Genomic DNA, 22,257 nt, shown 5'->3' with positions numbered 1-22,257 from the left:
GAAGCTCACTGAACTTGTCACACTCAAGTGCTGAGCAGAAATGCTCCTGTCGCTCAGTGAAGTTCTTCGCACTCAAGTGTTGAGCAGAAATGCTCCTGAAGCTCGGTGAGTTTATCACACTCAGGTGTTGAGCAGGAATGCTCCTGAAGCTCAGTGAACTTGTCACACCCAAGTGCTGAGCAGAAAATGCTCCTGAAGCCCAGTGATCTTCACATGTTGTGTTGAGCAATGCTCCTGTCTTTTGCGCCCGTCGCTTGCACCTACGTGCCAAGTCAGGAGAGGAACAGGTCTTCATAGTTGCCCCTTATTGGCCCAACTAGACCTGGTTCCCATCAACAGCCTTCCTGACTTCCCCTGAAAACTCTTTCGGGGACGGGGCACGATGGCACACGCGTTCTTCCCCCGGAGATTCCGGGCGGTCTTACATCTGAACGCGGAGGTTCAGGTGGCTATCACAAGAACATGTGATAGTTACCATTACTTCTGCGAGCACCCCCTAGAATTGGGTAGCGTGCTTACGCCTTTAGAAGTGGAACCTAGTAGTTGAGTGCGTCTTCTCTCCAGAGGAGATCCTGAAAGCTTTCGATCACTTCAGTGCTCTCTTTCCTGCAAAATGGGTTGCAGTAGGCTGTTTTCCTTCACCCTCAAAATGATGTTGCCTCGGTGTTTAAACGACGCTCATCGTGTTGCAGAAGTATGCAGAAGCACGTTCTGATCGTCAGGTTCCTGAGGAGCAAGGTCTTGTAAATCCTTGTGTCCCTCTTTATCCTCTTGGGCCTTGTCCCTGGTGCAACTGCACTGCAGAGACCGCCCCTGAGCCACTGCGGGCAGTGAGTTAAAAAATCTGTTATATCAGTTCTCCTGCTCGCGTGGTCTCTACTAGAGGGTAGGGACTTGCTCGCTTTCGGTCAACGTATTGTGCCTGGAGTCTGGGCCGGCTAACTCTCACAAGCTGAGACCCCGGCTCGGATTGTGCCCAAGGTTCCTACCTCTCCCGTAATAGGAGCAGGTGGTGAGCCTGCAAGCGCTGCCCTGGAGGAGGCAGATCCAGCCCTGGCTTCTCTGTCCGTTCGCTTGGACGTGTACAGAATGCAAGTCATAGATCTCAGACCAGCTCTACAAATATCTGTTGGAATTCAGCAGAGAGGGAAGGCTGTTTCCATGCAAAGTTGCACTTAGTGCTTGCCTTCATTTCGGTAAAGATCCGAGATGCAACATGTCCACTTAGGTGTTGAGCTCCTCTATGATGAGTGTAAAGTGCTCCGCCTGGGCGTTGACGATATGCTTTGCTAAAACAGATTCTAGAGTTGGGGGCTGGACGACACCTAGTTGAACCGCTGCTTCCCGTGGGCTCCCTTCTCATGAAGCCAGTTTCACCGTGAGCCCGGTTCAAGTGTCGGCTTGCTGCGCCATTCCCCTCCTATGGACTGGATACGTGCGCCTTTCTACTCCAGTTGAGTTCCCTTAAAATTGAACCCTGTTGAGTTCCTCCACACCCCTCCGACGTCGGACGTGCGGAACGTCTGGTATTAGGCCTACCACTCGTAAGCAGTGTGGAACCTGTGTTAGGCTGGGTCCATATGTTGCGGTCCCTACGGCGACCCCATATGTGTATTCTTCCACGATACGGCTCCCTGCGGCGAGCCCGTGTCTTCCCTCGGCAGAGTCTCTCTGCCGTCACTGTCCGGTGTGTCTCCCCCCGTCTTAGGCTGGAGTCACCCCAGTGACATTCCATATGTTAGACTGCCCGGTTTCCGCCCAGTTCATATGTGTATTCTCTACGTTACCTCCCTCTGGGTTGGATGTGGCTTCCGCAGCGTCCCTTCCTTCCAATGTACGGAGAACGCTTTCCCAGTGGTCCTGTAGGAACAGCAGTGACTTCCCTGGCCTGTCCTTCCCCGCCTTAAATTTGCGGGGGCATCAGGAGGCTTTGGTTTAGGCACTGGAAGGTGGCAGCGTTAGTGGCGTTTTCAAAGGTTATCCCAATTCAGTCGACCGTCGACTACGTCTGACGGGGGCGGAGTGTGTGATGCGAATCACGCACGCCAATTACATTGGCTCGTTCAATGGTACTCGAAGAGGATAGGCTCTCTAGCGAGATCCAATTCAGTCGACCGTCGACTACGTCTGACGTTCCCTCCTTCAGGGAACGGTGGGTTGCATACGCAACCAGGACGATTTAATGATGTTGTTTCGCAATTTTATTTCGCAATCTAATTTTAGTGAAGATAAGCTCATGTCACAGTCTCAGACATTACAGCACGTCTGAGATGTATTCGACTTAATCAGAGTCACTTCAGGTGTGTACTATTTCACATGAGCTTTCTGATTAGTTTAATCTGAACAGTCAGCCACCCAGTTATTAAAGGGTGTGCACATTTATGCAGTTGGGTTATTTAAAGTTTTATTCTCAACTTTTTTTGTCTGAAATGTGTCACTTTGGTTTTCAGTGGCATTGCATATTGTAATTTTTATATAAAAAACAGCTGTTTTAACAAGACTTTTTATATCCTCTGTACAATCAATTTCTCTATGGAGGAAATCACAGACTTTTTGTTTCCAGAACTGTAGTTTATGCTACTGTATATTGAATCAGAGCTAATATTTAGCTAAAGATTTAATAGCAAATCACCAATATCTATGGTCTGTTTTCTTATTTTTATTAATTTGTACATTTTGATAACTTTTTCCTGTGTCTCAAGCACAGACAGTGACAACAAAAACACTCTAAAAAGAATTCAATGGCTTTGTAAATTTCACAATAATAAATGACTATGCTACTGTTTTATGGTGCATAATCTTAAACACCTTTTACCTATTTTATTTATTCTCAGGTTAGGTAAAGTAAGTCAAATCCGTTCTAATCAATAAGTATTTGAATCATACTTACAGTAATTACAGAAGACTCAATCTTATCGTGAAGCAGAGACTTAAGGCAGGCGAGCTCTTTGATTTCAATTATTTATAAATTTTTCTTTATTAAATAATTGTTAACTAGTTTACATACAAAGTATTATTATAAAATAAAATAAGGTAACTCACAAATAAACATTCCTTGGTGGATCAGCGTCTAACTCGACATCCTTCTCCAGTCTTTTTATAGTCCATCATAATTTTTGACAGTTTGACAGAAACCCCATCAACATTTTAAATGCTTCAATAGTTTTCTGTCTTTACCCTTCTAAACCAATACATAGTTTCCTCTTAATTTTTTTGATAATCATTTTTATGTAATACAAAAACTGGAAGGTGATCACTGATATCATTTATCATTAGTCCGCTGACTGTATTACTTTCTAATTTATTGTAAAAAATATTATCAATTAAAGTAGCTCTATGGTTTGTAATTCTACTCGGTTTAGTTATTAGAGGAAACAAATAGAGTATTAATAAATTCGTCAGTCTTTTTATGTTTACAGATTTCTTTATGTTAATCTTTAATCCAGCCTCTGCAAGTCGACTCAATACCATTTTTACTGTCTCAACATGTTCTTTTTCGTCGTCATTTACAATTAGTATATCATCAATATAAACTTCCACTTCCTTTAATATCTCCATCATTACAGCTTGAAATACTGAGAAGTTTATATATCCTTGTGGCAATCTCTGATACACATAATGTTTGTTATTCAGTAAATAGTTTTTTCCTGATTAACTTCTGCTAATGGAATTGACCAAAAGCCATTCGCCAAATCACACTTCGAGAGAAACTTTCCTTCCCTCAAACGTTCAATTGTATCACAAGCATTAATTATATAACGCCTGTCTGGTTCGTTACACTATTTAATGCCTTATAATTTGTTACGAATCTAAATATTTTATCTGGTTTTGGTACTAATTGCACTAGACTTTTGTTATTGCCGAAGTAACTTCCTTAATAACTCCTTGTTCCACCAATTCGTATATAATTTGATTTAATTCCTCTTTACCCATTTTGTTAATTGGATAGTACTGTCGCTGCGGTTTATGTATTCCACCCAGTGTTTCATGAGCATATTCTTCACTAATTTTTCCACAATCATTTTTATATCTTCCATATGAAGCTTCTTTTAAAGCCTGTATTGATTCTTCTAATCCTATCATTCTGCTCCGTATTCGTCTTAACTCTTGTTCTACATCTACTTCTTTTAATCTCAAGATTTTCTTTAAATCTCTTCCTGCAAGCAAATTTTCAGCCCCTTTTATAATTTTAACACCGAATTTTTCCCCCATTTGCTCTTCTTCTGTACTTCCATTCTAGGTTTGAAATAAAATATTATCTGTAAATTGCATTGGCCCTGCTGTTGAGGATATAAATTCTACTCCTTCTACGTTAACAAATAATTCTTCATCCTTTTCTATTACTATCACAGATATTCCTCTTCAACAGGCCAAGCTTGTTTCATTTTGTGGATTTTTTCACTTTCTCTGTTTCTTTTTCTCCCCAGCTGGCTGTATTTCTTCTTTTGTGACAATCTTGTTTCATCCAATTCTTTTCATATTTGTGCTTTCGACCTGACGCTTCTGAGTCACATAACTCCTCTGCTCTGGTGTCATTCCCCCACTTATCTTCTGAAATATAACTTGTTTTTTTGTGTATCATCTCTTAGTTCACTCTTTAATTAAACTGCTTATTTTTCTGCCAGGCTCTCACTTTTTGATCTTCTGTTCTAGGTACATTTAATTGACTTTTTCCCATTTGTCTTACTTGAAAACGAGTATTACCCTTCCTTCATTTATTTTAACCCCTGTATCTTCGACGGTTCACTCTTTTGTTGCTTTTGTAATCATTTATTCTGAGTTTCTCTTTTCCTCACTATTCTTACATGTGAGCTTAAATCATACTCAGCTAACGTCTCCTCTATTTGTCTTTTAACCGTATTTGTTACCATTTATATCCCTCTGGGATTCTTCGACCCACATCTCTTAGTCTAACTTTATCTGTCATATGTATCTCATCCTCTACCAATAACCGAAACTTGGTCTTTAGATGCATTAACTAACACCTCTCTCCATTGAGAATGTTTATCCTCTGTAGGTTATGCTACAGTATGAGCACAGAATCATGAATTCATTATTTCTTAACACAATAAACACATGTTCACGAAGGGTTTCTAAAGCCCCAGCCTATGACTCCTCGCCAGCCAGTCTGGAGGGTAGATTAGTTCTTGACACCTTTACAGTGTAATGAGTCCCCACAGAGATCCTCGCGCAACCTCGGTTTGTTCGCGAGCCAACATCAAAGAAGACCGTTATCTCCAAGCCCCCCCCAGTGAGGGAGGAATGCCAGATGCGCAAATGGACACCACACACACACACACACACACACACACACACGTATATGCATTCCTAACATTAAAACCCAGAAATGAGTGATTATGAAATGTAAACATGATGTATTCCTGTATGTTTGAATTTTATACTGTGTATCGAGTCTATCTAGGACTGTTAGTTATGTAGTTGAACCTAGCTGACTTCTATAAAAGTCTAAGAGTAAATATCCTTGTATGCGTAACAAACACAAACTGAGTGGAAACAAACATGATGTTGACACAAACATCAAACGAAATCTCTCGACTTGCTCGAGCCAAATATAGGCTATGTAAAGCCTAGTTCACACTACATGATTTTAAAACGTCGGGCTGAACTGTGCGGTTCACACTACATGACTTGCTCTCTGAGAAATCAGGAGTGTTCAAGTTGTTGAGCTGTTCACACCACACGACACAGCGTGATTGATCCGCAACAGGAGGTAACGCACTACACGAGTTGACAAACACTCTGTCACGCAACGATTCTATCTTGTCTACAAATCTATCTGTCTAATGTCTATCTTGACGCGAAACAGCATGCGCCAATACACAGCAAAGAACAACACAACACGCGAATATGGACGTCAGACAGAAACTAGTGCTGCAAACTGTTTGCGCGATGATTTGCTCTGAGAAAAAACGCAAAAAAAGAAAAAATAAGAGCGTATGGGGGAAAGAGTGGATCTGCATACGCGAAGAGCAGGTCTGTGCTACAGAGAGAGTTGGAGGTGAGTACAGCATGTTTATAGCCTATCGGAGATGTAGCTGCATGTTTATGTTTAGCTGATGGCAAAAATCACGTATTTACCCGGTGACCTCAACTCATGCGTTGCTGTGATTGGCTGTTGCTCATGACATCAGTGAGATTGAGTTGTGCGACAGCTCTGGATATCTAGCATGCTAGATATTTTTCTAGGCTCGGCGACGCGTCTGCGAGGCGTCTGCGAGGGTCTTTGATGCGTTGTTGGCTCTTTCATACTAACAGATTGGCAAGCGTTCATCGCTCGCTAATCCCCCGCGATTTGCACGCGATAACACCCTGACCTGTCGGCGAGCTCAACGATTTGCAAATCGGGCTTAAATCGGGCTTAAAATCATGTCGTGTGAACTAGGCTTAAGAAGTACTGAATTTTTTCCCCCATCTTTGAAGTGAAAGGCCAAAACGCGCGGGCCTATTTTTCTTTCTTACTGTTTTTGCTTTAATTATTCGATATGTTCATTGTTAAATGTAGTTGTATTTTCTAGTTCATTAATATTAAACCCATTATAGGCTACTCTCGATGGTCTCTGTTTGTTGGTCACAGAACAAAGCCTCTTTAATGTGTGATCTAAGCTACGAGCTGATACTGTTAAAGTGAACTAATTTGATTAGTAAACTTATGCTAAGGATAAACATTTTTGAGAATTGATAAAGAGTATCAAACAAGCAGTTCGGCGGACGAACTGATTAGTTGGGGTACAGTTAACTCTATTAAGGTAGGCCTATTCTGAAAATTAATAGCCTATAGCCCGTCTGCATATGGTAGGCCTATATACTTAATTAATTACAATTCGCTGTGTTAACTACCTATATATATCTGAAGCAGAAGCGTGAGCTATATAATCCCTGTTTGGATGATTTTTATGTATGGTAATCTAGTTCAGGCCCGTATTCAATAACTGTTGATTATAAATTAATAATTGTTGCATAGCCTACTTATTCCCTAAACCTGAGCTAAGTTCTTTACACCTCTGTTCCTATCAAACTTCTTACTTTTCAATTGCCTCTGCTGATATCGCATGACCTGTACAAGTATGTATATGGAGTAGGCGAGTTATAACTTAACCCTTTAAAACCGCACGTATCATATGATACAAGAGTTTCTAAAACATATATTTAATCAGTGAGAGCAATACTTTCTTTGAAAACCTGTTGTATCTATTTTGATACATGTATTCTGCCATCTTGTGGGATTTCACTGTACTGCAGGCAGTAGAGGGGTGATTTTTTTAGCTTTTCAAAATGGCGGCTGCGATTGGATCAAGCCAGACGCTTTCGGCAGGAAAATAAAGGCTAATTTCAAGTTGTTAAGGTAAAAACTAATTTGGATTGAGCCTGATATAATTAATTTAACACTTTCTGAATTGAAATAATGCATAATTACTTAATAATTTAATCGTTAAATTACAAGTAAATCGTGTTGGAAATTGTGTATCAAATTTGATAGGCTACTGCAGGTATTAATGGTGCTTTATGTCTAAACAGTAATGTCAAATTGTAGTAATGTTATCTACTTTATGACTACCACAAAGTAAAATAAAAGGACTGGAAAAAAGATCTATGTAAAAAAAAGAGAGAAAAACTGCCTAAAATGTTCTATGGTTTCAAACTGTTAAAGGCATAATAGATTTTTTTGTATCTAAAATCTACACTGTTGTAAGCAAAACGTTCCCAAAAAGCCTGATGTATCAAATGTGATACAAAAAATATATCATAAACAAAATCAATTTATTTTTTATTTTGATCCAAGGCTTAATAAACATCTAATTTACAAAAATATATAATTTTCTGCCATTTTTTTAATGTGTCAGGCAATTTGCATGTTCTGCTGCATTTATTATACGATCTGTGTAACCACTATGATCTTTAAACTTTTAAATCCTGCTTTCTGTCTGCGTCTGTAAACTGCAGCTCTAATAACTTTGCTTGTAAATCTTGTTCTTCACTCAACTTGGTCAAAGGTTTCCTTCTATCATCTTGTTCCCGACTCGCTTCACATTCCCAATCTTCAAACTCTTCTGTGTTTAAACGAGATATAGCTTGCTGACCTTTTATAGCTTCTTTTCAATTTCTTAATTTCTATCTTCAATGTTTTTATAGCATTTTTCATTTCTCCCACTATCTTTCTATTGTATTCATACCCTTCTTGAAATAATGTTTCCTTTCCTGATTTTGACCAACTCTCTTGTTCAGCTACTGTATTCGTATTGCAGGAGGGATCTGCTGTTTTTACTTTGACCGTAAGTCAAGTCCCTTTTAGGAATCATCTTCCTTTCCCATTTTTTTATTAAATCTCTCCCTCTCTTATCACCACTAGGATTTCTATATTTAGTTCCTTATTTCCTATATTTAGTATTTGTTCAGTTACTCTCTGCAGCTGCAATATCCCTCCTTTTTTATGTTTTAATCTTGTGTCCTTTTTTACTATCAGTACTTCACTTATTTCACTCTCAGTACTTATTACCGATGAATCTAAATCATCAATTTCTTGAAACTCTCTATTTCTGTGTTTTTTATCCTGTTATTCTCCACTGATAATTTAAAAGCTGCTATTTAAGTACTTTGCATTACTTCTTTTATTACCTCATGTTTGCCTTAATTCTTATCTATCTTTATTGTTAAAGAACTTCTCTAAGTTTATTTTCAACTATTTCTCTTTTGAATTCTCTATTATTCCTGTTATTATTCATTAATCACTGCCGTTACAGAATGTCAAAACTGTCCTGTCCCAATTAAGTAAATACATGTAGCCTATTATCGCTACTAAGCTCGCTATTTGTATTAACGACGACATTATTGTTTGAGCTTGTGTCCTCTTAGCATAGTTTTGTTCTACAATCTGTCATTACAGCACCAGAAGTTATTCTCACTGAACCTGGGGATTGTTGTTTTAATTTCTCTCTTACATCATCTATTTCTTTAAGCGCTTGTGCTCTAAAAGGTTAAACACAGCTCCTGCACTCCCTGCTTCTGTGTCAATTTGTTCATTACCATTTAAAACTACTATACCACCTCTAGTTTCTTGTATTAAACCATCATTACCTCTATTTCTATTTCTATTTCACCCGACATCGCTTAGAGCACCTTTAATAAATGCTTACAATATTCAGTGTGTCGTCTTCTTTCTTCATAAACCACATTCTTACTATATGGTTACAATGATTATTACAAGTGTCATTATATATTACATTATATAACACTTTCTTAATAAATCGTTTAACAACCAATTCTGGTTTTGCTTTATAAAAACACTTTCATTAGGCTATATAAAGTTACCATTGTGGTTGACTACAACAATTATAATAGAAAAATTGCATATTCCACTACCAAAAAAAAAACTTAAAAATCTAGCAGTTCATTTTTGTCTAAAATTTGAATATGTTATGTAAGGTTTTTTTCAAGAAAAGATATTATGATTTGACTAACAAATTATATTTTATGACATTGCTTGTTTTGTCCACTAGAGGCCATCATTGTTTCATTTTCAATTTTCCCGCCATTGTTTTATTGTATTATTTCATTTTCTTCAACTGTGCCATGATTCCTGTGAGGATATTCAAGTTTCTCTGTTCCATAGTTCTTTGCTCCATGTTTATTGTGTGTTTTTGTCTCTAGTTTTTGTGGATTTTTGCCCTGTTTGGATTTAGAGTAGAGCCTGTGGTTAGATTTATATAATGTGCTTTATATTATACAGATTCACAGTAATAAATAGGAAAATAATTCAAATTCTGGTGTAAAGCACTATTGTCTTTCAGCACTAAAAAGACAATAGTGTCATTATTCAGCTCAATTCAGTTCAGTCTTTATTCAGTTAAGTTTAATAACTGTAAAGATCATTAGTTATGAAACATGTGCACTATTGCTTATATTTTTAGTGGATTCAAATGAAGTAAGATCACATTACTCATAAATATTTTTTATTTGATTTATTCAAAAAATGTAGTTACTTTAACTCAATGGGTGTACTCAGTTTTATTTATCATCATTGTACCAAAAAGATAACTAAGTAACAATTTCATAGCTTTGAATCCTAACTTAAGTTTTTAGAATCTTAAATCTTAACATCTTTAATATCCTTTAAGTGAAAACAGAAGAGCAGCGATTAACCTGATTCTGGTGCAAGATCTAGAACTCAAATATTAAATCTCAGTGCGGAAACTGACAGTGGTTTTCTTCATCTTCTGTTTGTAGACCTCGTCAAACTGTTCATTTTGTGCCACTGTGAAGTGAGATTTCCAGTCTCCGACTTTACCTTTTGGAACACAAATAACAAGAAGAGAAAAGCAAGTCAAAGGACAGAACTCAGGAGATAACTAGATTATTCAGCAGTTTATTAACCTTTCCGCATGAAGGGTGAGATCTTGAAGTCCATGAAAGGGATTGTGACATGGTTGATCATTTTGTTCTGTTTCATGGCATCAAACTGAACCCCTTTTATTATTTTCTCACTTTCTTCGACTGAGGTGGACAAACCCAAGAAGGAGCTCAAACGTTCCACCTCACGCCGAGTGTCCTGGAAAGACCAGGAAAATACACACTTTAGACACATTTAACACTGATTTTACACTTGATAAAATTGTGACTTTGTGAATTTAACTTACTTCAACCAAATCCTCATAGAACAAGTACAGTAGGTTTGAATATGTCTGTTTTTTCTCCCACCATCCGCTGACATGATCATACCAAGGACCAAACACATCTGGCGGGAAATTGCTGATGTTAAAAAAAGACCTCCCAAGAAAATGTGCTTGATCGATAATGTAGTGGTTGTAATTCAGAAATGAAATATATTTACATTCTCAATTTGAAATCATGACATTAAAATTATAAATTGCACCCAATCTACTTACTTTTCCCTTTCATGAATTTCTCTATAAAGCTGTTCCAATCTCCTGGTTCAGGCTGTACCATGTTCATTCGATCAAAATGAAAATAGGAAACTGCATTGTCTTTTGCATTACGTGCTACATACACAATCTGGAATAAGTGAAAAATATATATATATATTATGACATAACACAGGACTTGCTATGATATAGGCCTATGTTGTTTTATGCAAAACTATCCAGAGACTTACAATTTCATTACATTAATTTCAGAACTAGTATACTTATAGTACACTTTATTAAAGCTGCAGTGAGTAATTTGTGTTCCACCAGCAGAACCAAACGTAATTCCTTGCATAGTGATTATTTCCAAACAGGTTTCACAAACACCTGCCATTTGTCTATAGAGTAGATAGTATTTAAAGTGTCCCACTGGTTAAGGCTTTGTTGACAATCATCAAAACAGCAATATTTGATAGCCATAAAGAGCAGCATTTACACTTCCATTATGAAAAAGACACATACTTTCATGTCTCGATTCTCCCTCATCACAGACCATTCCTAGGGCATATGGCATCCGCAGCCGCAGTAGCGCCGCACGGATTGCTTCATATGAAGCCGCTTTAGCACTCCGTCAGGGTGGCCTACGCTCCCGTCGCATGTGGCAACTCGCCTGCCATCTCCTTCTATGGAGTCAGAAGCATCTGAGATCGCTTCGTGCCATTCACATGAATTAATCGTGCCGCCGACGAGGTCTCATGTCAGCCAGTGCTTCCCGGAGAGTGGCGACTCCATCCCCAGGCTGTCCAGCTGATGTGGAAACGCTTCGGGACCGCACAGATAGAAGTGTTTGCCGCCGCGGACACATCACATTGCCAGTTGTTTTATTCCCTGACCGAGGGTACACTCAGCACAGATACACTGGCACACAGCTGGCCCTGGGACATACGCAAGTATGCGTTTCCCCCAGTGAGCCTTCTCGCACAGACACTGTGCAAAGTAAGGGAGGACGAGGAGCAGGTCTTACTAGTTGCCCCATATTGGCCCAACCAGACCTAGTTCACAGAAATCATGCTCCTCACGACAGCCCCTCCCTGGTGCATTCCTCTGAGGAAGGACCTACTTTCTCAGAGATGGGGCATCTTATGGCACCCGTGCCCAGACAACTGGAAACTCCACGTCTGGTCTCTAGAAGGGACACAGAGAACTTAGGTGAGGCGTCTCTATACTTTGAAGTGGAACCTGTTCGTTGAATGGTGTTCTTCTCACAGGGAAGACCCCGGGAGATGCCCGATCAGAGTATTGCTTTCCTTCCTGTCAGATGGTTTGGAGCGAAGGCTGTCTCCTTCAACCCTGAAAGTATATTTTGCGGCTATTGCCGCATATCACGATGCAGTTGATGGGAAATCTCTCGGTAAGCACGACCTGGTCATCAGGTTCCTCAGGGGTGCGAGAAGGTTAAATCCTCCTCGCTCTCACCCCGTACCCTCTTGGGATCTCTCACAGGTGTTAACAGCACTTCAGAGTGCCCCATTTGAACTGCTAAAGTCAGCAGAGTTGAAAATCATGTCCATGAAGACAGCACTCCTTATTGTGCTCTATCAAGGGGGTGGGTGACCTGCACGCATTTTCAGTCAACGAATCGAGCCTGGAATTTGGCCCGGCTAACTCTGACGTAATCCTGAGACCCCAGCTCAAATTTGTGCTCAAGGTTCCCACCATCCCCTTCAGGGACCAAGTGGTGAACCTGCATGCACTGCCCCTGGAGGAGGCAGACCCAGTCCGTGCTTTGTGCTTGAACGTAAACCGAATGCAGAGCTTTAGGACCTCAGACCAGCTCTTCGTCTGTTTCGAAGGCCAGCAGAAGGAAACGGCTGTCTCTAAGCAGAGGATAGCACACTGGATAGGCATGCCTTGCCCACTCGGGTTGAGAGCTCACTCCACTTGGGCTGTTGCCTTTTCCTGGGCGTTGGCACATCCGGTATCTTCCCGTGTACTTGCTTCCCATAGCGAGTAAACACCAGAGACCCAGGTCAGTGTCGGCTTGCTGCACCATTCCCCTCCTATGGACCAGGTACATGCGCTTATTTGGTCCAGTGAGTCCCTGGTTTTGCAAACCCTTTTGAGCGCCTGACGCCAGCCCTAACACTCGTATGCGCTTTCCCAGTGTTATCCAATTGTCGCACTGATTGGGTCATGTGGTCAAGCAGTGATCGACACTCTCTGCGTAAGCCCTCTTCCATCTTCCGCCCCAAGTGTTGCCGGGGATTATTAATCTTACGCAGAGCACTGGAAGGGGCAGCAATGGTGGCGTAACGTAAAGTCTCAGTTTCCTCCATCAGGGAACGAGGGTTACATGCGTAACCAAGACATTTTCTTTATAAATCAATATTTTCAAACAATTTAAGTTTAAAAGACAGTATGTAAACTATGTGGGAAAAAAAGTATAAACACAGCTACAAGCCAAGTATACTTAGTATACTTGATTATACTTTTAAATATGTCTCAATCAAGTATATCTCAATCAAAAGATAGGTAGAAGTAGGCCAAATATACTTATACCTTTCTCTCAGTATAAGTCAAGTATAGTTTAGTGCAATTTAAAGTATATTTCTGAGAAATACATAAAGTATATTTCTGAGAAGTTTATAACAAGTAGACTGAAAGTATACTTTCTTATTTTTAGTTTAAAAGAAGTATTCTAATTGCACAATTCAATAAACCTCTTTTTCGTAAGGGTTTTCAGAGAACTCAGGCTTCAAATTAGTTGCTTGGAAATATTAGGGATTATTAGAAAGCTCAAGATGTAAGCAAGCCTCTCATTTGGTCACATGTATTGAAAAGGCAGTTTCAAAAGCTCATCTTTTAAATATAAATTAGAAAACTATGAAGACAATATCCAAATAAAATGTCAGATTTTGGCAGATATGATTACATTTATCATCCATTCTAGCAGTCAAAAGACCCGCAGTACTTTACCCTTGAGTTCTGCTCCCAGAAGGACTTGGGTAAAAGCTGAACCGGTAAGTGAGTTCTGATGAGACGAGGAGAGGTGGGAAGATTATCAGCCATTTCTGTCCCTGTAACTGATAATTAATTGTTGTTTAAAGTTTCATTATCATTGTGGTTATGCCCAAACCCATTTGAGGCCTTGGAACAATTTATAATTTACATTCCAACAATGTAGGAATAGATGAATAGGTGATATGTTTAAATAATTTGGGCTACACATGGTTTTCCGATGGTTTACTTTAGACATGCACTATAACTTTGCAATGCCAACTACCTCTCATTGGAGTATTAGTAGACTGCAGTATCAAAATAAAGTGTTAGCAGATATTAAGCGGACAGTCTACTAATACTCTGACTGATACTTGACGTAGTTACAAAGTTACTTATAGTTAGTAGAATGTCTAAAGTGAACCTTTTAATTAAAGTGTTACCAGAATTTGTAATGATATGAGTATATGGTGAGTTTGTCATGCTGGATTTTTTGACAATGGTGAAGATCTAACCTGGGGGCCAAGAGGCAAGGCATCGTATGTTACAAAAACAACCTTCTACAAGCTACAATATGTCCAAAATGCTAGAGTTCGTACAAGGTCACGAACATATAATCAATATAACTTTATCATCTATACACTGTTACCTTTTAAGTTCCGTATCAATTTCAAAGTATTGCATTATTGCTACTGACTTATAAGGCCCTAAATGGTTTAGCTCCTGTGTTTTTAACTAATCTTCTATCGCCCTACAATCCATCATGTTCTTTAAGATCACAAAATTCTGGGCTTCTGGTTGTACCTAGGATATCTAAGTATCCACTAAAGGAGGCAGAGCGTTTTTACATTTGGCTCCTAAACTCTGGAATAGCCTTTTATTAGGGGCCAAGAACCGAAGGTGCGGGCACCTATTGTAATTGTTCCGGTTCTTCTTCTTCTTTTTCTTCTTCTTCTTCTGACTGGGCGTCTATGGCAGCCCATAGAACCGCTTGCGGGAAAGTTATGAAATTAGTTATGAAATTTGGCATGCAGTAGAGGACAGTCTGAACTGTCACCATAGCAAATTTGGAGTCTCTAAATCAATCCCACTAGCGCCACCAACTGTCCAAAGTTTCACTCATGTTTATGCTAATAACTTTAGAACCATAAGGGCTAGAAACAAAATTCTATTCGATTGCACACTATGACGTCATTTTCCGTCATGAAAATGTGTCCGCCATTTAGAATTTTTTGAAAAACTTACTTTTTCAAACTCCTCCTAGGCCGATGCTCAGATTTTCACGAAAATTGATCCAGAACATCTCCAGACCATGCCAGTTATAGAATTCATGTTGATTCGTCAAACGTTTCTCGAATACCGCGCAAACTAATTTTACGTAGTGCTTCCGACGACTGATATCCAATTTTTCCATGTCGACCATTTTAGGCGTTGGCCATTTTGAATTTCGTACCAAAATGCTGTTATTTCCGAATGTATGAATGTATCATTACGAAACTCTGTATGGGTCATCAGTATGACGCCCTGAAGGAACCTGAGAAGTTTTGAACCACCTATTGGTAAAGTTACATTTTCAAATGCTTATAACTCTGGGTGTGGTTGACTGATTTTCACGGGAGTCATCTCCTTGGATTCCTGAATCCTTGCCGAGTCCAACGATACCACCCATGCTAGGTTTCACATTATGGTTTGTGTGGTGTTGTGATTTAGCGCTTAAAAAACAATTGCCAATATCTTCAAAACCGTTTGACTGATCGAGACGAAACCACCATCAGAAGTTTGGAAACATAGGTCATTGGCTATGCACTAATGCCCAAATGTCAAAATACTAATAGTAAGTGGCATGAAAAAAATTTACTAACACAAAAACCTAAAATTCTCGGGACAGCAGCATTTGTCCTAATTTTTATCTTAACCGTTCGATTTAATCAGAAACGATCTTAAAAAAGGGCTTTACTTGTGAAACGCCGAACTTACCCTTTAAACTGACAGGACTAAAAAACACATGCAAATGATAAACTTTCACTATATGATAACTTTGCAGTTAATCCGCGAATCGCAAGTGTTACGGGCCTGGGATCTGCTGGCCCGTACTGATCATGAATCACGGATCAGCTACGATCCCTAAGGCTATTTACATTGCACATCCTGCGATGTGACTCGTGGGTGTGCACATTGCGATATCGATGCTAAAACGATATATCGTGCAGCCCTACTTCAAACATTCACCATGACCCAAAATGCAAATGCTTGACATTACATCAAATCAAGCCTAACTTACCCTCAACTCACACAAAGATTGAACAATCTTTAAACAATCAAATACACTAGGATACGTATAAATAACCTGTACCTGTAAACATCTAAAAATGTTTTAGTGTTTCATAAGTTTGTGATTTTACATTTATTTTTTCATCAAATAGTCAAATAAATTAATTTATGTTTAAAATGTTGTTAAATAAAATGATTGACTTAACTGAATTGTAAGTCTCTGACCTGTTGAAAACTCTGGAAAGCATGCTTCCAGGCATGGGATTCTCGCATAGATAGGCTTGGAAGTCTGACACTCTAGATCATCATTACCAAAATACAGAAGGTCCAGTATATAAGAAACCCATGTGGTACCTGGCAATACAATGGAAAATGAGTTTTAAAATACGTGTTTTAAAGGTCAGTTTGGAAAGACAATACATGGTCCTGTGTCATAATGTTATCTAATGGTTAAGTTAACAGTAAGCTATTAAGAGTCAAGTCAGCATGCTAGCCAAATTAAATTAAAGAAAACCTTCATATATTAGTCTTACCTGATTTGGGATAAGTGGCGATGAGAATGTCATCAGGTCTTGCTTTAAAGTTTTTCACCTTTTCCCAGTTGTCAGTGAAAAAGCGAGTCATAGAAATACCCTCAAAATCAAACATCTCTGGTCGACTCTGCAGTTTCAGCAGCAAAATTGAAAAAGTTTTAGTTTAATGCTGAAGTTTCATTGCACTTACTGAGTAATCATTAGAGAGTCATCACTGGCAATATAAAAAAAATGTAAAATCCGGTTCACAGCAAGATTTCAGATAAATCTGCACTATCAGTAGAGTGTGTTTTTATTTTTTCATCTACTGTATTCACTTTTAGGAATATTTTTTATTTATTTAATGCAATACACATAATTTTGAATATTGGTAAGGGTATTCCACTGATAAGCCATGATAATTGGATAACTTAGCAAATACTTGTTGTGTGTCTACAGTGGTCTACTCTGTTACAGCGCACCTGCAATTGTGTATCAAGCCCTCAAAATTGTTCTTTTTAAAACTACAATATGCTAATGTATATGAATTCTAATTTATAACTTGCCAATCCTGATTCCAAACTGTTCACAACTTTAACTGGTATTAAACAGACGATATATCATAAAATACTTCAAAGAGAATTATTCATACTCACTGACCATTATGGGGAAAAGGTGTTTTAATTTTCTTAAGTCTTAATCCTGTCTTGTCTTCCACTCTCTTAGAAGGTTTTTGACAGCTTTTATTGTGTTCCTCAATGTGCAAACAGGACTTCTACTCAATGAGTTTATCCCCACCCATTTTCTCTGTGCTTTGCACTCAGCCTAAAAAAAAAAAAGCATTCTTCTTTAGCATTCCAGAAGAGATCTCAACATTGCCTCAAACCCTTTTTGGTCATTTTGTTTCGTATTTTTTAACTAACTGTGGTTTGTAAGTGTGCACTTTGTCTTTACTGAGGGAACATCTTGTATGCTGTAGTAACACTGTGTTCCTCTGACAGGGATGTCTAACCCTGCTGCTGGTGGGTCAATGTTGTAGTGGAAATTTTAATATTCATTGATCAGTAATAGATATTGCAAGGGAATGCAACATGTTTTTCTTCTCACTTAGAGTGATGTTTGAACAAGAGTTATATTTGTATCTGTGAACGTGCATAGTGAAGCACCTTAGGAAATTCAATGGTCCTAGTGTCAGTCAGTGACAAAAGGAAGCATATGCAACAGTGTATTCCTTATTTGGCAACCTGCCTCAAGAAAGACACAGACTGTAACCTTGGAAATGTTATAAAAGTACTAAAAGACTAACGATTTTGAGAAGAAATTATAGAGAACTAGAGACACAAGTCGGCAGCACAACTTTCGAGCAAAATGAGAAAGAAGCGTGGTTTTTTTTTCAAAATTGGTGAATTTCAATTTTTTGAAGAATCTGTTAGTTGAAATCACGAAGAAGCCTCTCCATGTTTGAGATAGCAGTATTGGTATATTTAAAAGCTTACATTTTGAGGTTGAAATCGGCTTGTTTTCGGAGATTCTAGCATGCAGTAGGGGCGTGGCGTGTCATTGTCTGTGTGTATTTCCATAAGCCGACTTTTGCCCCCGCCCTCCAAGTGAACAGCGTGGCTACTTATTATGCTGCGATCTGGCCGGCTCTATCTGATATCAAAATTCAATGAAGATGGACGCCGCAAAGATTGTCGTAGACGAGCTGAACCGTGGCAGTTACACCGAAAATGTTTTGAAGTACTTCTTCGACAAGCCGCGCTGAAATAGCGAAACTGTTGTGCAAAGGGACCATAGAACCAGCTGTAAAAGCCTGACTCGCTCAGAGAAGGAGGTACCGGTTCTATGGCCCCTTTGCATTTTGATTTCCCTGGAATCGCTTCCCATGCTTTTACATGTACAGCTAGGGGCAGAATGGCTTCCGGGTTCCGATCGCCGCACTTCGTGGGCTCGGGAAACTGAACCGGAGGTATGGGCGCGGCGCGCGCGCCCTCGGTGCTTGAATACGGCGTGTAAAATACTCGCTGACAGCGGTGGCTGGCTGTTTCATATGTGACGTCCCGATTGCTTTGAATGGGGAACGTTTTGTGAACATACTTAATGGACTGGCAACAATCTCCACAGAACATGAACTGGCACAGAGAATCGAAATAGAGGATGCAGTTAAGACCTTTGCTGCGATGAAGGCCCGCCGTGCGCGCTTCTGAAACGTAAGTTAAGCTTCATTTGCTCTTTAGTCATTATTTAAGATGCTGAACCTGCTGATGATATAATGTGCTTGCGGACATTTCATTTGTGTGTGTTTTACGCACATAAGAAAGTTGTGTAAAGAGATTTGCAACAGTGATTTGAGGAGGTGAAATGTGATTATTTTGCTTATTTTGCATAACTGCTTAAAGAAGAATGCCAGTAGGCATTTGCCTCCTGTATACACTTTAATATTGTTGACATTTTGGGTAAACGCGCATTGCACACTATTTGCGTTATATGTAGGCCTATGGCTTATTGGTCTTTGTGTGTTGTTGCTGGTTTTGCGTTATATGTATGGCATATTGGTCTTTGTGTGTTGTTGCTGGTTTTGCGTTATATGTATATGGCATATTAGTCTTTGGTTGTTGTTGCTGGTATACGTTGCAAATAGAGGGGCGGCACAATTGTTTTTCGCCTAGAGCGGCAGAAGTGCATTCGACGGTCCTGGGGGTGAGTTTCCATAAACATCAAAGTTTGTCGTTTTGTTTTCATTCTAAGAACACGTACACGTTATGTTTAGTCCATGTTTAGACCTTCCCATACCTACCTATTGCTATTAGCTAGCTCAGGAAAGAAAAAAAGCTGTAAAGCACAAGGGGAAGCTTTACAGGGGGTATGGCTTATCTAAATGAGATGTAAATGAGCCCTATTGTCACTCCTAGCAGCAGAGAGAGGTGAGAACTGCACAATCTTTAGAGGCTGTTAACCTTTTAGCTTTTTTGAGTGCCTACCTTCAAATGGCCACAACTTCTCCAAATATTATCAGATTTCCATGTGTTACACATCGTTGGAAAGCTTGGAGACTACACTTTCAGAATCTACGAATAACTCAAATTGCCCCAGAACCGACTTGTATCTCCAGTTTCCGTGATCGGTCACAAATTTCTGATAGAATTTATGGAACTATGTATGCGTGCCTTCAAATTAAGTTGAAACTGTATGAAAAGTTTTAGATACAAATAATAAGGCATTGAGTATGATTGACAGGGATTAATGTGATATAGAGATAAGGAATGTTTCATTAAGCAAAATGGGGAACAACTCCATATTTTAGTGGTAAAATAATGAGTGAAATTATGTTCAGTTTTAGTATTGACAACCATTGTATTTTGAACCTAAAGGGTCTATAATGGGGGTAGTGAAAGGAATGGATTTACCATCCATCTTCGTTTATTATAAAAGGAATTGGTTAGAGTTTTATAAAAACCGAATGCATATACATGTATCGTGGTATTTATGATTGTAGACGATGTCTGTATTTAATATCTGAGGAGTGACTGAGGGTCCAGCTATGCTGGAAGTACAGCAACAGTGCTTGCTTATTCATCCCGGCTTCCAGATGTTAAATATGTACTTGTTTTGTAATCAGTGTTGTTGATGATAATACCAAATTAGTAAGATGTAAAGACAGCTTTGACCAAAGATTCTGGATATCAATAATGTACAATATCGGATATTTTGTTGATATTAAGTCATTGAAGGAAAAAAAGATATTGTCTGTTTTATAAATGAAATTCTGGGTCGGGGATCATTCCCCTGGACAAGTATGACTAAAGTTAAACGAAAACTTTGTGAAAACAACTTGGGATATTTTGAGCATTTCGTGCAGCTTATGAAAATGTATGTTCTGCCAATGATAATGATGAAAATTATGATTCGGCTATTGTGATTGAATCCGCCACTGGTGGACTGTAAAAGAATACAGAGAACCGCTTATCAGCTCTGTTTGCATTCCTGTTTGGGACACACTGCTTCAAGGGTGTGCAGTAAGTTGGAGCCGTTTGCAAGCTCACAGTGATCAAACTATAGGAAAGGGGTCTGATGCGGTAGTTGAGGCTGTTGCAGAGAATGTAAAAGAAAGTGATAATGTGAAAATGATGTGTGTTAATGCGAGTTTGAAAGTAGATCAGTGTTTAATTTGACGATATTAAAGTTTTCGTCTGAGAAAGAATGAGACAAAAATAAGGTCAAAAGATTGAAGTCGTAAGGAATTCCTTTTAAAGGAAAGATCGATAATAAGTAACGGTTGATGTAAAATTACAGATAATGACTACAAATATGAGTTGTAAAAGTAAGTAAAAGGATGAATTAAAATGATAACTGCAAAAGATGTATGTGTATCAAAATGTATCATAAGCAGAGCCTGATAGCCTTGTAAAAGTTAGTGTGAATCCTAATTGGAGATTGATAAACTCGGAAAAAAATTAAGTCAGATATTGAACTATGGTATTGAGAAATTGCCAACTAAAATTGAGTACAGTAGTACGGTTGCTAAAAGTAAAATGTGTAGAAAGGCATTTGATTAAACAAACAGATTGAAAAGTGTTGACCATGAAAGAACTAGAAGCTGATGTTCCCTTTCGTCGTCACTCCGAGTTACGTCGGATGACGACGAATGGGGTTTCGCTTATCAAGCCTATCAACTTCGAGTATTACAAAACGAGCCAATGGCAAAAAAATGCCATGGGTCTGCGGAATTTGCATAGTTATCTCCGCCTTACATCGTGGGTATAAAAGGAGGACGCCGGCAACTTCGGAGCCAAGTTAATTCTTCGTTCCACAAGCCATCTCTGAACTGTCAGCTTCTTACAGACGAGCGAGATTCTCTGGTGTTGGTGTGACGGCGATCTCCCGGCGAGTGCGCGCTTCCTGCTTATCTGTGCAGTGGTTTGCCAGTGAGTGTGTTTCTCCCCGGGAGCTTCAACACTCTCAGTTTTCTTTTCTCTCACAAAAGAGCTTGTACGTGGCACATCTTTTTAAAGACGGCTCGCCCGTGCATTTCTGGTTGCAGTTGACTCCGATTTCCGATTTTGATGGGCACATTCTCTGCTCTGCGTGCTTGGGCTTGATCACGCTAGAGCAGCGTTTGTGGATGACTCACGTTCTCCCCGTGGGAACGTGACCATCGCGTCATTACGGTTGAGACTCAATGATCTCGTTTGAGAGAGAGTCCCCTCATCCACACCCCGATCTAACACTCTCCACGTGAGGTGCTACTTCGGCTGGTGGCCAGGTTGACCTGAGGGTGTTGGTGTGGAACAAAGGCGCCGACTATCCGTCCGTGCCCCACGCCCCCCTCTTTATTGACGCAACCCGTGAGCGATCACGGGATGCCCGCGGGCCCGTCTTCTGACCCCCCGCGGGTTTCCATTGACGTTCCAGAATCGGATCTGTTGTCCATCGCAGCATCACAGGGCGGGCAAGAATCTTCAGGAAGTGAAGATTTGACAGTTCTGCCACTTTCGGGTGTGCATATGGCATTTGTCGAGTAAGATCCTGAGAGGACGGCCATGTTTACCCGGGACGATTGGTTTTGGGGTGGCCGCTGACTCTCGACGCCGTCTAAC

The 22,257-nt window shown here is 39.6% G+C and overlaps 1 protein-coding gene across 1 annotated transcript; it reads right to left on the bottom strand.

Moving 5' to 3' along the window:
- Positions 1-10,109: 10,109 nt before the first annotated feature.
- On the bottom strand, positions 10,110-17,227 carry LOC143738244 (cytosolic sulfotransferase 3-like). Its single transcript, XM_077230270.1, has 7 exons — positions 16,682-17,227; positions 16,374-16,502; positions 13,857-13,957; positions 10,902-11,028; positions 10,653-10,750; positions 10,390-10,564; positions 10,110-10,303 (listed from the first exon to the last, which is right to left on the bottom strand). Exons 1-7 carry the CDS (start codon positions 16,794-16,796, stop codon positions 10,191-10,193), a joined length of 858 nt encoding a protein of 285 aa, XP_077086385.1. The 5' UTR covers positions 16,797-17,227; the 3' UTR covers positions 10,110-10,190.
- Positions 17,228-22,257: the final 5,030 nt, after the last annotated feature.

This window comes from Siphateles boraxobius, unplaced genomic scaffold (assembly GCF_051911475.1).
Source record: "Siphateles boraxobius isolate OS27281-9 unplaced genomic scaffold, OSU_SipBor_1 141, whole genome shotgun sequence".
In the NCBI taxonomy this organism is placed as follows: domain Eukaryota; kingdom Metazoa; phylum Chordata; class Actinopteri; order Cypriniformes; family Leuciscidae; genus Siphateles; species Siphateles boraxobius.
Note: the sequence above shows the minus strand (reverse complement) of the source record. Positions and strands in the feature narration are given on the sequence as shown.

Excerpts from the sequence above, each read along its gene's own strand:
- LOC143738244 (XM_077230270.1), bottom strand. The coding sequence starts at position 16,796 with ATGTTTGATTTTGAGGGTATTTCTATGACTCGCTTTTTCACTGACAAC. Across the intron at positions 13,958-16,373 it reads CTTTCCAGAGTTTTCAACAG|GGACAGAAATGGCTGATAAT; the intron begins GTCAGAGACTTA and ends TATCAGTTACAG. Across the intron at positions 10,565-10,652 it reads TCTATGAGGATTTGGTTGAA|GACACTCGGCGTGAGGTGGA; the intron begins GTAAGTTAAATT and ends TGGTCTTTCCAG.